Source organism: Sminthopsis crassicaudata, chromosome 2 (assembly GCF_048593235.1).
Source record: "Sminthopsis crassicaudata isolate SCR6 chromosome 2, ASM4859323v1, whole genome shotgun sequence".
In the NCBI taxonomy this organism is placed as follows: Eukaryota; Metazoa; Chordata; class Mammalia; order Dasyuromorphia; family Dasyuridae; genus Sminthopsis; species Sminthopsis crassicaudata.
In genome coordinates, this window is record NC_133618.1 from 324,891,516 (window position 1) to 324,905,142 (window position 13,627).

The 13,627-nt window shown below is 31.1% G+C and overlaps 1 protein-coding gene across 2 annotated transcripts in view; it reads right to left on the minus strand.

The window, feature by feature from the left end:
• Window positions 1-1,419: 1,419 nt before the first annotated feature.
• The window catches only part of CCDC175 (coiled-coil domain containing 175), a 113,818-nt gene continuing 101,610 nt past the window's right edge, over window positions 1,420-13,627 (minus strand). Inside the window, exons 17-21 of one of the 2 annotated variants that reach the window (XM_074290252.1) lie at window positions 3,945-4,047; window positions 3,786-3,829; window positions 3,278-3,447; window positions 2,477-2,523; window positions 1,420-1,587 (exon numbers count right to left, since the gene is read on the minus strand). In XM_074290252.1, the coding sequence (XP_074146353.1) occupies window positions 1,517-1,587; window positions 2,477-2,523; window positions 3,278-3,447; window positions 3,786-3,829; window positions 3,945-4,047 (435 nt within the window). In that variant the 3' untranslated portion in view covers window positions 1,420-1,516. Of the gene's footprint in view, window positions 1,588-2,476; window positions 2,528-3,277; window positions 3,448-3,785; window positions 3,830-3,944; window positions 4,048-13,627 lie in introns of both variants that reach the window. The other variant, XM_074290253.1, reaches the window with a different exon arrangement.

Consider the following 13,627-nt stretch of genomic DNA (forward strand, 5'->3'; position numbering starts at 1 on the left):
AATTGAGTTTTTATGTGAGTTGTTTTGTTCTATGGAATTTTTTTCCATTAGAGAGCTATTTTCTTTTTCATGGCCAGCTCTATGGCCACTTGCAGCAGGAAGTAGCTGTGGAAGATCTGAGACCCACCACTCTTTTTCCAAAAGAATTTGTGCTTATTGCTTGAGGGGGGAAGATGATGAGAGTAAACTCTGTATGACCTGAGTGAACCCTGTAAAATTATGTAAAATCAACCAAATAATGTCTCTTTTGATCTACAAACCCAAATGGTCTTGCATCCTCTCAGAGCAAGATAAGCTTTCCTGGGGAAGTCACAACTCCAGGCATGATTTCACATTTACCTGAAACTTCCTTTAGACTCATGCATAAAATGGGTCTTCAGAAAATGACTCTTTCCAGATCTCTTCTTTCTTGAGAATGATATGCCTGCCAAGAGAATCCCTCTTGGTGTTTCTTTAACAATAAAGCTTTTTACCATAGTCTTTTGGTTTAGTAATTTCCTTCCCTCATTAACTCCTTCCTGCCTTGGAGAAGGGAACATCACCCATTCCTGCCTAACCTCAACATTGGTATCCTCATCCCTCATCATTTTGAATCCTCCTGATATTCTTTTTGGTACATGGCAATGTTTTGGATTTTTTTTTCCTTTTTGTCTTTTTTTTATTATTTTGAATTTTGTTTAAACATTTTTAAAAAAAAGTTTATAAGCTACTACATATTGTGCTAAAAAAAAATTTGGATGGTCATGAAATGTTGAACAACATAAGACAAAGGACAGATAGATCCCTGAAGTATTCCACTTCAAGATGAAAATGATCTGCTTACTCTGACTTTTTGCCATTCAAATTAGTTTTAAATTTAATTATCCATGCAATTATCAACTTAAGCCTTCATCTTTTCTTTGGGTATAAGAATTTCATAAGATATTCTGCTGTTTTGCTAAAACCTAGATGAACTAGATTTCTATATACCCCATAAACCAACCAAAACCAGAAATGAGACTATTTTGGTAGTGTATGTCCTTAGTGAAGCCTATTTTTACCTGCATAAACCATCCCTTTAATAATAAAATCAATTTTACTGCTCTATTGTTTATAGACTCCTCTCTTAAGGCAGGAGAGTGGAAAATCAAGACATTTGCCCTCCTACAATTCTGCCTCTCTTTTCTCATTGAACATGTTTCAAAGACAATCAGCAATTGATTTTGCCAGATCTTTTATTAATACTGTGTAAGATTGGTCTAAACCTAGTTACTTGAACATAAGTTATAATACTTTTAATCATATAACATTTTTCTTATTTTTATTCTTTTAAATTTATATTAATTTGAATCTTTGATCTAACTTGACATTCCTAGATCTCAGTTTCCTCCAGTAAAAAAGGAAAGAATTAGGCTTGATGGATTCCTTGTTTTCTTCTAGCTCTAATTCTTATGGTCTTCTGAGTTAAAGCTTGTTTATATACAGTCTGTTGATTAAGAAATGGCTTTCACATCAATGACAGTTTATATCTTGTCTGTTAAAAAAAAAGATCAACTTCAGTTTTCTGTAATTTATTATTTTCTTTGTTTGGGATCTTCAGGTTTTTTCCTAAGGAAAAAATATTTATAATGTATAAATAAAATTCTTCTGTAAAGTTTATATAACACTGTTCTCACTTATTCCTGAGTAATATCCATTATTTACTATCATTGTCTCTATAAATGCCAGTGGCTCTCAATTTGTCTCCAGGATAAAATACAAATTCCTGTTTTGTTTTCAAAGTGTGTAACACAGCCCCTTTATATATTTCCGGTCTTGTTATAAATTACTCCCTGCCATATGTTCTTTGATCTAGTTACAATGATCTGACTTCCATGACCCAGGCACTCCATCTCTCTGCTCTAGGTTATTCTACATGTTTAGAACTCTTCCTTCCTCAACTTCTGCCCATTGATTTCCCTGGCTTCTTTTAAATCCCAATTAAATTTGTGCCTTCTACAGGAATCCTTTTCCAACCTCCCCTTAATTTTAGTACTTTCCTTTTATTAATTATTTCCTATTTATCTTAAATGGGGTTTATATGGCACGTTGTCTCCCCCATTAGATTGTAAGCTCCATCTGGGTAGGGACTGTCTCTTGACTTTTTATTTATTTTATTATTATTATTATTTAGCCCCAGCATGTAGCACCATTCCTATTACTTTGTAGGCTTTTGTTTACTGGTTGAAGTATCAAAATACAAAATGATTTGATTTGCTGGGTCTTTTTTTTTTTTTTAATTCCATTTTGTGGAAGACAAGATATTAGGACAAAAAATATAATCCATTTATCAGTCAATTAGTCAACAAACTTATTAAGAGTTTGCTGTTATAGGCTAAATTCTAAGGATGCCAAGACAAAAATGAAATAATCCCTGCTCTCAAGGAACTTATATTCTTTCATTGCCTAATGGACCTCATTATTTAATAAACCTTATTACTTAAAGAACTCTACCCACTTTTTTCCAGTTTTGTGACTTTTCTTCTTTTTTGTTCCTTCATCAGTCTTTCTAAAAAAGATAATTTCAAATGGTTAAATTGGAAATACTCGCACTTTTCAGTTATCATGAATTTCACAAAAATAAAATATTTCATTTTCTACTGATTTTGGTTAAGAATTTCAATTGCAGAAATGAATAGCAATTTTTAAAAAGTTATATTTGAGGCTTTAATCAAGAAATTATGATAGGCTATTGCAGAGCTTCTTAAACATTTTCTACTTGTAACCTCTTTTCACCTGAGAAATTTTTGTGACTACTGATACAAAGGTATGTAAAATAGATATACAAATCTTGCTTGCATTTCCTGAGAATTAATCATAATTTTGTGACCCTTTACATTCAGTTTTGAAACTTCCCATGAGGTTGTGATCCACAATTTAAGAAGCTTTGGGTTATTCAGATTATGGTAACTTCAGAGCTTTTTGTCATAGATTATAATTAAATTGAAGATATAAAGAGAGAAGGATCTGCTATTCATATTCCCCAAGAAAAGTTTGAAAACTGTGTTCACAGAATGCTCAGTAAAAGATATGAATCTTTACTGTACTATATGAAATAAAGGCCTGTGTGCCATAAAAAGTGGATTTTCAGGCATAAAAAATTTTATAAAAATAAAAAAAAATAACTCATGCACATTATCCTTCCATTATCATTTGGCTTTCTCCATCAACCATACTATCATATGTAGTTATCTTTTTTGCTTATTAGGCATAGATCTAAATATAAGCAAAGATTTAATACTTTGAGAACATTACTTACACAATTTCAATAACAGTGGTTGATTCCTTATAATCAATTATGTATTCCAGATTATCAACATTCCGTCTGAGCCAACCACAAATGACTTTCAACCTGTCTTCTCTCAAATAAAGATATCTTATCAGCTTTTCAATTTCATCCAAAGTAATCATGTTTTCATCTTTAAATTTCTATAATAATAATAGTAATAATAATATTTTACTACTACATGTAGGTTTGGAGAGGGTCATTTCTAGAATGCTGACTATTCAACAATTTCAGCAAACTTTTTAAAGCAATTTATACATGGTGGACTTATTGCTAAGCATTGAACTATAGATACAAAAATAAAGCAATCCCTTCCCTCAAGAAGCTTATGTTTTTCTGAATTGCACCTTCAAGTTATTCATTTTCTAAGGCACTGTAATTCATAAAGAACATCTATTAAGTTGAAGAGGTACTATGACCAGCATTGTTGGAGAGTGGATGTAAAGCAATGGAATTATATTAAACAAATATATGAACCCACCTTTATTTCCTTCAGAGTTTCCCTCCACATATCCAAAAACATGTCTAAAAGAAAATTTTTGAAAATTATTGAAAATAATTTCCCATTGGTAATTTTTAAAAAATTAGTTCTTTAAAACTTAAGAGATTATTTAAATCTTTATAACAAATTGCCTATTACCTTGAAGATCTTGCACTTCAGTTTCCAATTTTTGTACTGTAAAATTATATTCTTGTCCTTTCATTTTAAGATGATTTATATCTTTTTTCACTAGTTTAAGAGCCTGGGATAAAACATATGCAGTTCTTTAAAATAACATAGAAAAAGTACATTAAGAATTAATTCTTCATTATTCAATTTGCCTTAACAAATTAACAAATTAAGCATGAGAAAGTTGATAGGGGGAAAAGAGCTATGCAGAGTATTATGAAAGTTTTTTGAGAAAAGCCAACATCTTGGAAAAAGCACAGAAAATGACTGAAGAAAACAACTTAAAAATTAATTTGGCAAAATGGAAAAAAGAAAAACCAACTCTTTAAAAAAAAGAATTGGCAAAATGGGGGGGGGGATCCACTGAACAAAACAACTCCTTTAAAAGTACAATTGAGCAAACGCAAAAGGAGATAAAAAAGTTAACTGAAGAAAATAATTCACTAAAAGTTAGAATTAGACAAATGACACAATGAAACATCAAAAATCAGTCAAACAAAACAAAGCAAAAAATGTAAAATGTCTTGTAGGAAAAAGAAAAGATCTGGAAAATAGATCCAGGAGAAAAAAAAATCTAAGAATTATTGGACTATCTGAAAGCCATGATGAAAAAAAAGGAGCCTGGACAATATCTTTCAAGAAATTATCAAGGAAAACTGCCCTGATATCCTAGAACCAAAGAGCAGAATAGTCACTAAAAAAATCTCTCCTTTTAAGCTTTCCCACCTTACTAGTGTGTTTTGCTTCTGACCAATACCTCCCTCACCATTTTAATTTTTTAAAAACAAGTTTTGGTTTTTTTTTCCCTTCTTTGACTGATTCAAATTAAAATGACAGGAAATATAGGATTAGTAATCTTAACTGTGAATGGGATGAATTCTCCCATAAGACAAAAGTGAACAGAGTGGATAAAAAGCCAGAACCCTATAATATATTGTTTACAAGAAACATATTTGAAGCAAAGAGATGCATATAGAATAAAGGCAAAAGGCTAGAGCAAAATATATTGTGCTTCACTGAAGTTAAAAAAAACCCCAAAACAGGACAGCAATGCTATCTCAAATAAAGCAAAAGCAAAAATAAATCTAATTAAAAGAAATTACATCTTGTTAAAGGAAAGAAATTACATCTTGTTAAAGGGCACCATAGATGATGAATGCTAAATTTATATGGACCAAATTGTATAACATCCAAATTCTTAGAGGAGAAGTTAAGTTGCAAGAAGAAATAGCAAAACTATACTAGTGGGGAGATCTCAACCTCCCTCTACCAGAACTATATAAATCTAATCACAAAATGAACAAGAAAGAAGCTATGGAAGTGAATAGAACTTAGAAAAATTAGATATAATAGAACTCTGGAGAAAGTTGAATCGGGCATATGAATATACATTTTTTTTCTCAGTGGTATATGAAACCTGCACAAAAACTGACCATGTATTAGAGCATAAAATTCTCACAATCAAATGCAGAAAGACAGAAATTGTAAATGCCTAATTTTCAGATCATGATACAATGAAAATTATATGTAATAAAGGGCCATGAAAAAATTATTTGTAAACGAAATATTCTAATCTTAAAGAATGAGTGGGTCAAACAACACACTATAGAAACAATCAATTTCATCCAAAAGAATGACAATAATAAGGCAACATGCCCAAATTTATGGAATGCAGCCAAAGGAATTCTAAGAGGAAAGTTTATATCTCTAGAGTGCTTACATGTATAAAATAAAGAGAAGATCAATAATAAGTTGGGTGTGCAACAACAAAAACAAAACAAACAAACAAAAAAAAACTAGAAAAAGAACAAATTTTAAAAACCCATTTAAATACCAAATTAAAAATTCTGAAAATCAAAGGAGAGATAAGGAATATTGAAAGTAAGAAAACTAATGATCTAATAAATAAAACTAAGAGTTGGTTTATGAAAAAACAAAAAATAGATAAACTTTTGTTTAACTTGATTAAAAAAATAAGAAACTAGCCAAATTACCAGCATTAAAAAATGAAAAGGGTAAAATCTATCACTAATGAAGAGGAAAGTAAAGCACTAATTAGGTGCTATTTTGCCCAATTGTATGTCAATAAATTTGATAATTTAAGTGAAATGGATGAATACTTACAAAAATACACATTGCTCAGATTAACAGATGAGGAAATAAAACATTTAAATAATTCCATTTTAGAAAAAAAGAAATTAAATAAACTCCTAAGAAAAAAAAAATCTCCATTGTCGGATGGATTTACAAGTGAATTCTACCAACATTTAAAGAAGAATTAATTCCAATACTGTATAAACTATTTGGGAAAATAAGAGGAGTTCTACCAAATTTTTTTATGACATAGATATGGTGCTGATAGCTTAACTAGGAAGGACCAAAACAAAGGAAAAAAATATATATAGATATAGATAGATAGATAGATAGATCATTTCCTTAATGAATATTGATACAACATTTTAAATAAAATATTAGCAAAGAGATTACAACAATTTATCACCAGCATAATACACTATGAGCAAATGGGATTTATACTAGGAATGCAGGGCTGATGCATTATCAGAAAAACTATCAACATAATTGGCCATATCAATGACAAAACTAACAAAGAATATGCTAATCTCAAAAGACACAGAAAAAGCTTTTTGACAAAATATAGTACCTATCCTATTAAAAAACATGAGAAAGCATAATAAATGGAGTTATCATTAATATGATAAACAGCACATATCTAAAACTATCAGCAAACATTATATGTAATGGGGAGTATCTAGAGTCATTCTTAATAAGATCAAGGTGAAAAAGGATGCCTGTTATCAGCATTATTATTCAATATTGTACTAGAAATGTTAACTTAAGCAACAATAGAAGAAAAAGAAATTGAAGGAATGAGAGTATGCAATGAAGAGATAAAGCTATCATTCTTTGCATATGATATAATGGTACCTTTAGAAAATTCTAGAGAATCAATAAAAAACTACTAGAAACAACTAACAACTTTAGCAAAGATGCAGGATATAAAATAAACCCATGTAAATCATTAGCATTTCTATGTTTCCAACAAAGCCTAGCAGAAGAATATCAACATGGGTAGGCCAAATATAATGAAAATGGCAATTCTACCTAAATTAATTTATTTATTCAATGCCATACCAATCAAACTGCCAAGAAATTACTTCATAGAGCTAGGAAAAAATAATAACAAGATTTATCTGGTTGAACAAAAGTTCCAAGTATTTCAGGAGCATTAATGGGAAAAAAGTGCAAAGGAAGGTGACCTAGCTGTACCAAACCTAAAACTATATTATAAAGTGGTTGTCATCAAAGCTATTTGGTACTGGCTAAGAAATAGAGTAGTGTATCAATGGAAAAGGTTAGGTTTATAAGACACAATAGTCAATGTCTATACTAATCTAGTATTTGATAAACCCAAAGACTCCAGCTTCTGGAAGAAGAACTCATTATGTGACAAAAATTGCTGGGAAAACTGGAAAATAATATGGCAAAAATCAATAATTGACTAACACCTCAAAATCTTTATCAAGATAAAAGTTAAAATGGGTTCATGATTAATCATAAAGGATGATATTATGAGCAAGTAAGGAGAACAAGGGAGAGTCTACTCAGAGCTCTAAAGAAGGGAGGAACTTTTGGTCATAGAAGAACTAGAGAACATTATAAAATGCAAAATGGATAATTTTGATTACAAAAAGTTAAAAAGACTTTGAGAAACAAAATCAATGCAGCCAAGATTAGAAGGAAAGCAGAACATTGTAGGAAAATATTTATAACCAGTATTTCCGATAAAGACCTCATTTCTTTTTTTTTATTATTAATTTTATAATTATACATTTTTGACAGTATATATGCATGAGTAATTTTTTTATAACATTATCCCTTGTATTCATTTTTCCAGATTTTCCCCTCCCTCCCTCTACTCCCTCCCCTAGATGACAGGCAATCTCATACATTTTACATATGTTACAGTATAACCTAGATATAATTTATGTGTGTAAATTCAATTTTCTTGTTGCACATTAAGTATTGGATTCTGAAGGTATAAGTAACCTGGGTAGATAGACAGTAGTGCTAATATTTTACATTCAATTCCCAGTGTTCCTTCTCTGGGTGTAGTTGTTTCTGTCCGTCATTGATCAGCTGGAAGTGAGTTGTATCTTCTTTATGTTGAAGATATCCACTTTCATCAGAATACATCTTCATACAGTATTGTTGTTGAAGTGTATAGTGATCTTCTGGTTCTGCTCATTTCACTCAGCCTCAGTTCATGCAAGTCTCTCCAAGCTTTTCTGAATTCATCCTGCTGGTCATTTCTTATGTAGCAATAATATTCCAGAGCCTTCATATACCATAATTTACCCAACCATTTTCCAATTGATGGACATCCATTCATCTTCCAGTTTCTAGCCACTACGAAAAGGTCAAAGGGTATGCACAGTTTGATAAATTTTTGGGCATAGTTCCAGATTGCTCTCCAAAATGGCCGGATTCTTTCACAACTCCACCAACAATGCATCAGTGTCCCAGTTTTCCCACATCCTCTCCAACATTCATCATTATTTGTTCCTGTCATCTTAGCCAATCTGACAGGTGTGTAGTGATATCTCAGAGTTGTCTTAGTTTGCATTTCTCCGATCAGTAGTGATTTGGAACACTCTTTCATATGAGTGGATATAGTTTCAATTTCATAATCTGAGAATTGTCTGTTCATATCCTTTGACCATTTATCAATTGGAGAATGAAGACCTCATTTATTTTTCTTTTCTTTTTTTTTCAGAGTGTGACAGCTAAACTCTATTTTTAAAAGCTTTTTATTTTCAAAATATATGCACGGATAATTTTTCAATACTTACCCTTGCATAGCTTTGTGTTTCAGTTTTCATTCTTCTCCCTTTCCCCTCCCCTAGATGGCAAGCAATCCAATATATGTTATACATGTTAAAATATGTGTTAAATCCAATATGTGTAAACATATTTATACAATTTTTTTTTTGCTGCACAAGAAAAATCAGATCAAAAAGGAAAGAAAATGAGTAAGAAAATAAAATGCAAGAGAACAACATCAAATAGAGTATTAATGTTATGTTGTGGTCCATATTCACTTCCCACAGTCCTCTTTCTGGGTGTAGATGGCTCTCTTCATCATAAGATCATTGTAGTGCCTGGCATCAGTCATCTCATTGTTGGAAGGAGTCACATTCATTAGGATTGATCATCATATAATCTTTTTGTTACCATATACAATGATCTCCTGGTTCTGCTCATTTCACTTGACATCAATTCATGTAAGTCTCTCCAGGCCTCTCTAAAATCATTTTCCTGATCATTTCTCATAGAACAATAATATTCTATAACATTAATCTACCATAATTTATTCAACCATTCTCCAATTGATGGGCATCCATTCAGTTTCCAGTTTTTTGCCACTACAAAAAGGGCTGCCACAAACATTTTTGCACATCAAGTGTGACGGACTTGGCTCTTTTCAACAATGTGGTGATTCAAGGCAATTGCAATAGACTTGAGATGGAAAGTGCCATCTTCTTACAGAAAGAGAACTTTGGAGACTGAAAGTGAATCAGAGCACCATTTTTGTTGTTCTTTGTTTGCTTGTGTGTGTGTGTGTGTGTGTGTGTGTGTGTCTTTTTTTTCCCTTTTGAGATGATTATTCTTGTACAGCATGGTTAATATGGAAATATATTTAAAAGCATTGAACATATTTAACTTTTATTGGATTACTTTCTGTCTTGGGGTGTGCAACTTGGGGAGAGGGTAAAAAATTGGGAAGTCATGCAAAGTGATTGTTGAAAACTAAAACTAGAAACTAGAAACTAAAATGCTACATTAAAAGTTGGGATTAAATTAATAGAATAAATTTCAAAGAAGGGACAGGACTACTCATGTTGTATGAGAGGTGATAATACCATTATATTCTTCTCTAGTTAAACTATATTTGGAGAATGGCATTTTGTGCTGAATACACATTTTAGAAAGAAATTTAATAGACTACAGTTTATTATACATTATATCTACTCTTATAGATTAAAATATTGCGATGTTAAAATTTGTTGTTTTTTAATTATTTTTGGCTGCATGTCTAATTTATTAATCTATTCCTTTTCTCTTTTATTGAAGATAATATTTAAAAGTATAATGTTCCTCTTAAGGAGTATTTTATCTGTGGCCCACACATTTTTGGTTTATTTTTTCATTGTTATCATTCTCTTTAATAGAATTATCTATTGTTTTATGTTCTTTAATCCACCCATTCTTCAGTCTCCAATTAATTTTAATCTTTTCTTCTAGAGTTCTTTTTATTTAATATAATTTTTGTATTGTTGTCTTTAATAACGTGTTTGTCATATATCTGTTTTTCTGCATTTGTGAGATCTTATGACATGGGGTATGGCTTCCTTTTGAAAAAATGTTAAGTACAGCTAATTTATAAGCATATTCTAGGCCTTTTGTCTTATTTTCCTTCTTCTATGAACTTTGAAGATATCAATCAGTGTTCTGAATGCACTCTGGTATCCTTTCCATTAGAATGTGAACAATAAACATCAACAAAATTCATCTGGAAGAACAAAGCCTCAAAAATATCAAAATAATTAAAGAACAAAACAGGATGGCTTAGTAGTACCAAATCTCACAATATATTATAAAGCAGCAATCATCAAAACTGTCTAGTATTGATTAAGAAATAGAGTGAGATTAGTGAAGTAGAATAGATACACAAAATTAGCATCATAATCTAGTATTTGATAAATCTCCAAACCCCAACTTTTAGGATGAAAATTCACTATTTGACAAAAACATCTGGAAAAACTGGAAAATAATAGGCCAAAAACTATGTATAGATCAATATCTCACACCATATACCAAGATGAGAGCAAAATGGGTACATAACTTACATATAAAGAGGGACACCATAAGCAAATTAGAAGAACAAGGAATAGTCTTCCTGTCAGATCTATGGAGAAGGGGGAAATTTATGACCAAACAAGAGTTAGAAACCATTAAGAAATGTAAAACAGATAATTTTGATTATATCAGAAACCTTTTGCTCAAACAAAACCAATGCAATCGAGATTAGAAGGAAAGTAGAAAGCTAGGAAACAATCTTTAAAGCAAGTGTCACAAATAAATCCTTCATTTCTCAAATAGAGAACTAAGATTACAAGCCATTGCCCAATTAATAAATGATCAAAGGATATTAAGAGACAATTTTCAGGTAAAGAAATCAAAGTTATCTCAATGCATATGAAGAAGTGCTCTAAATCACTTTTTGATTAGAGAAATGTTCATTAAAGCAACTCTGAGGTACTACCTCATACCTATCACATTGATTAATATGATAAAAAAAAAGGCAAATGCTAAATATTGGAGAGCATATGGGAAAATTGCATGCATTGTTGGTGCAGTTGTGAAGTGATCCAACCATTCTGGAGAATTTGGAACTCTGTCCAAGGACAACCAAGATGTGTATCCCCTTTGATCCAGCAATACTACAATGAGGTCTGTATCCTAAAGATAACATAAAAAGGGGGAAATGACGTACATCTGCAAAAATATTTATAGCAATCCTTTTTGTAGAAGCAAAATATTAAAAACAGAATGCCCATCAATTGGGAGATGGCTGAAAAGCTTTGGTATATGGATGTAATGGGATATTATTGTGTAATAAAAAATGATGAACAGGTAATTTCAGAAAAAGCTGGAAAGACTTATGTGAACTAATGCAAAGGTATATGAACAGAATCAGGAAAATGTTGTATACTATAAGCAGTATCATGTGATGATCACTAGGCTCTTCTCAGCAACATGATGAACTATTAAATCTTGCAAAATTCTGTTACTCTTTGGTACTTGAATTCTCTTGGGGGAATGACTGCAATATTTTTTTTCTTTGATATGGAAGCTCTGGATTTTGGATATGACAATCCTGGCAGTTTTAATTTAGGGTTTTCTTTAAGGAGAGGATCTGTGTATTATTTCTATTTTCACTTTATTCTCTGGTTCTAAGTACAAGGGACTCATAAAGAAAAGGCTATTCATTTCTAGATAAAGATAAACTCTGAATGGAGATCAAAGCTTCCTCTTTTTTTCATGTTCTTCATTCTTTTTCATGTTTTTTGTTTTCTTTTTGATCTATTTCTTCTTTCACAACTGAGCCAGATATGGAAATATATTTGACATGATAGCACATGCACAATTTATATTAAATTGCCTACCAATTTCAGAAGAAGGAGGTGAAGAAAAATTTGAAATTCAAAATCTTGTAAAAAGAATGCTAAAAATTTTCCTGACATGTAATTAGGGGAAAATAAAATATTATTAAAAATAATAGAATGTAAACAAAGTCTTTTTTGATTGTTCATTTGTATTGACTTTTTTGTCTTTCTTTTGACTCAAATGCTACTATGCCAAAAGCTTTTTCTGATCTTTTCAGTAAGAATGCCTGAAATTTCATTTGAGTTCTAAGCCTCCTCAGTACTATTTTTAGCCCTCCATTATATTGTACTCAATTTTACTGAGTTATTTGTGGTTGTAGATTTACATATATGCTTTTCTTTTTGAATATCACATTTCAGGCACTCAATTCCTATATATTGGTAACTGTTAAGTCTTACAAAATTCTGTTATTCTTTGGTACTTGAATTCTCTCTGGGGGATGACTACTGTATTTCTTTTTCTTTGATATAGAAGCTCTGGATTTTGGATATGACAATCCTGGCAGTTTTAATTTGGGTGTTTCTTTAAGGAGAGAACCTGTGTATTATTTCTATTTTCACTTTACTCTCTGGTTCTAGGAAATCTGGAAGTTTTCTTTCATGATTTTTTAATATATGAGGTGGCTTTCAGGTAGTCTAATGTTTCTCAAATTAACTCTCCTTGATCTGTTTTCCAGTTAAGTTGAGACATCTTATATTTTCTTCTATTTTTCAGTTTTTACCATGCTATAATACTTATTATTTTATATTGTCATTGATTTCTGTTAGGTTATTCTTAACCTAAACTATTGGTTCTCTTTCTAAGTCTTTCCTCTAAAGCTTTCCTGTTTTCCCATTCTTTTCTCTATTACTCTCATTTCATTAATAATATTACTTTAAAGCACCTATTTTTTGAAGGGGGGGGTTAACTCTTGCTTCATTTCTTCTAGGAATTCTAATTGATCTTATGGTTGGTTTTTTTTTGTTTGTTTGTTTGTTTTTTCTCTTTCTACTATATCCATATATCTATAGTGTCTATTTTGTCAGGATTCTGTATGGTATCATTGGAGGAAGGATTATCAAGTAGTTCTGGTTTTAGGTCTCTCTGGTAGTCTCTAAGTGGGTGAAGCTTGGACTGGGGCAGTTGATATGATATCAAATAGCTACATATTCAGCACTTTGAAAAAATGTATTAAATCTGATGATTCAGGCAAGTTCCAATGATCTTCATCCTGTGAGAAGACAGTGGGAACTGAATGTGCACAACTACATAGAATTTTCACTCTTTTTGATGTTGTTTGTATTTGTTTTCTTTCTCATTTTTTCCTTTTTGATCTGGTTTTTCTTGTGCAGTATGATAATTGTGTAAATGTGTATGGAAGACTTGCATATGTTTAACATATATTGAATTACTATCATCTAGAG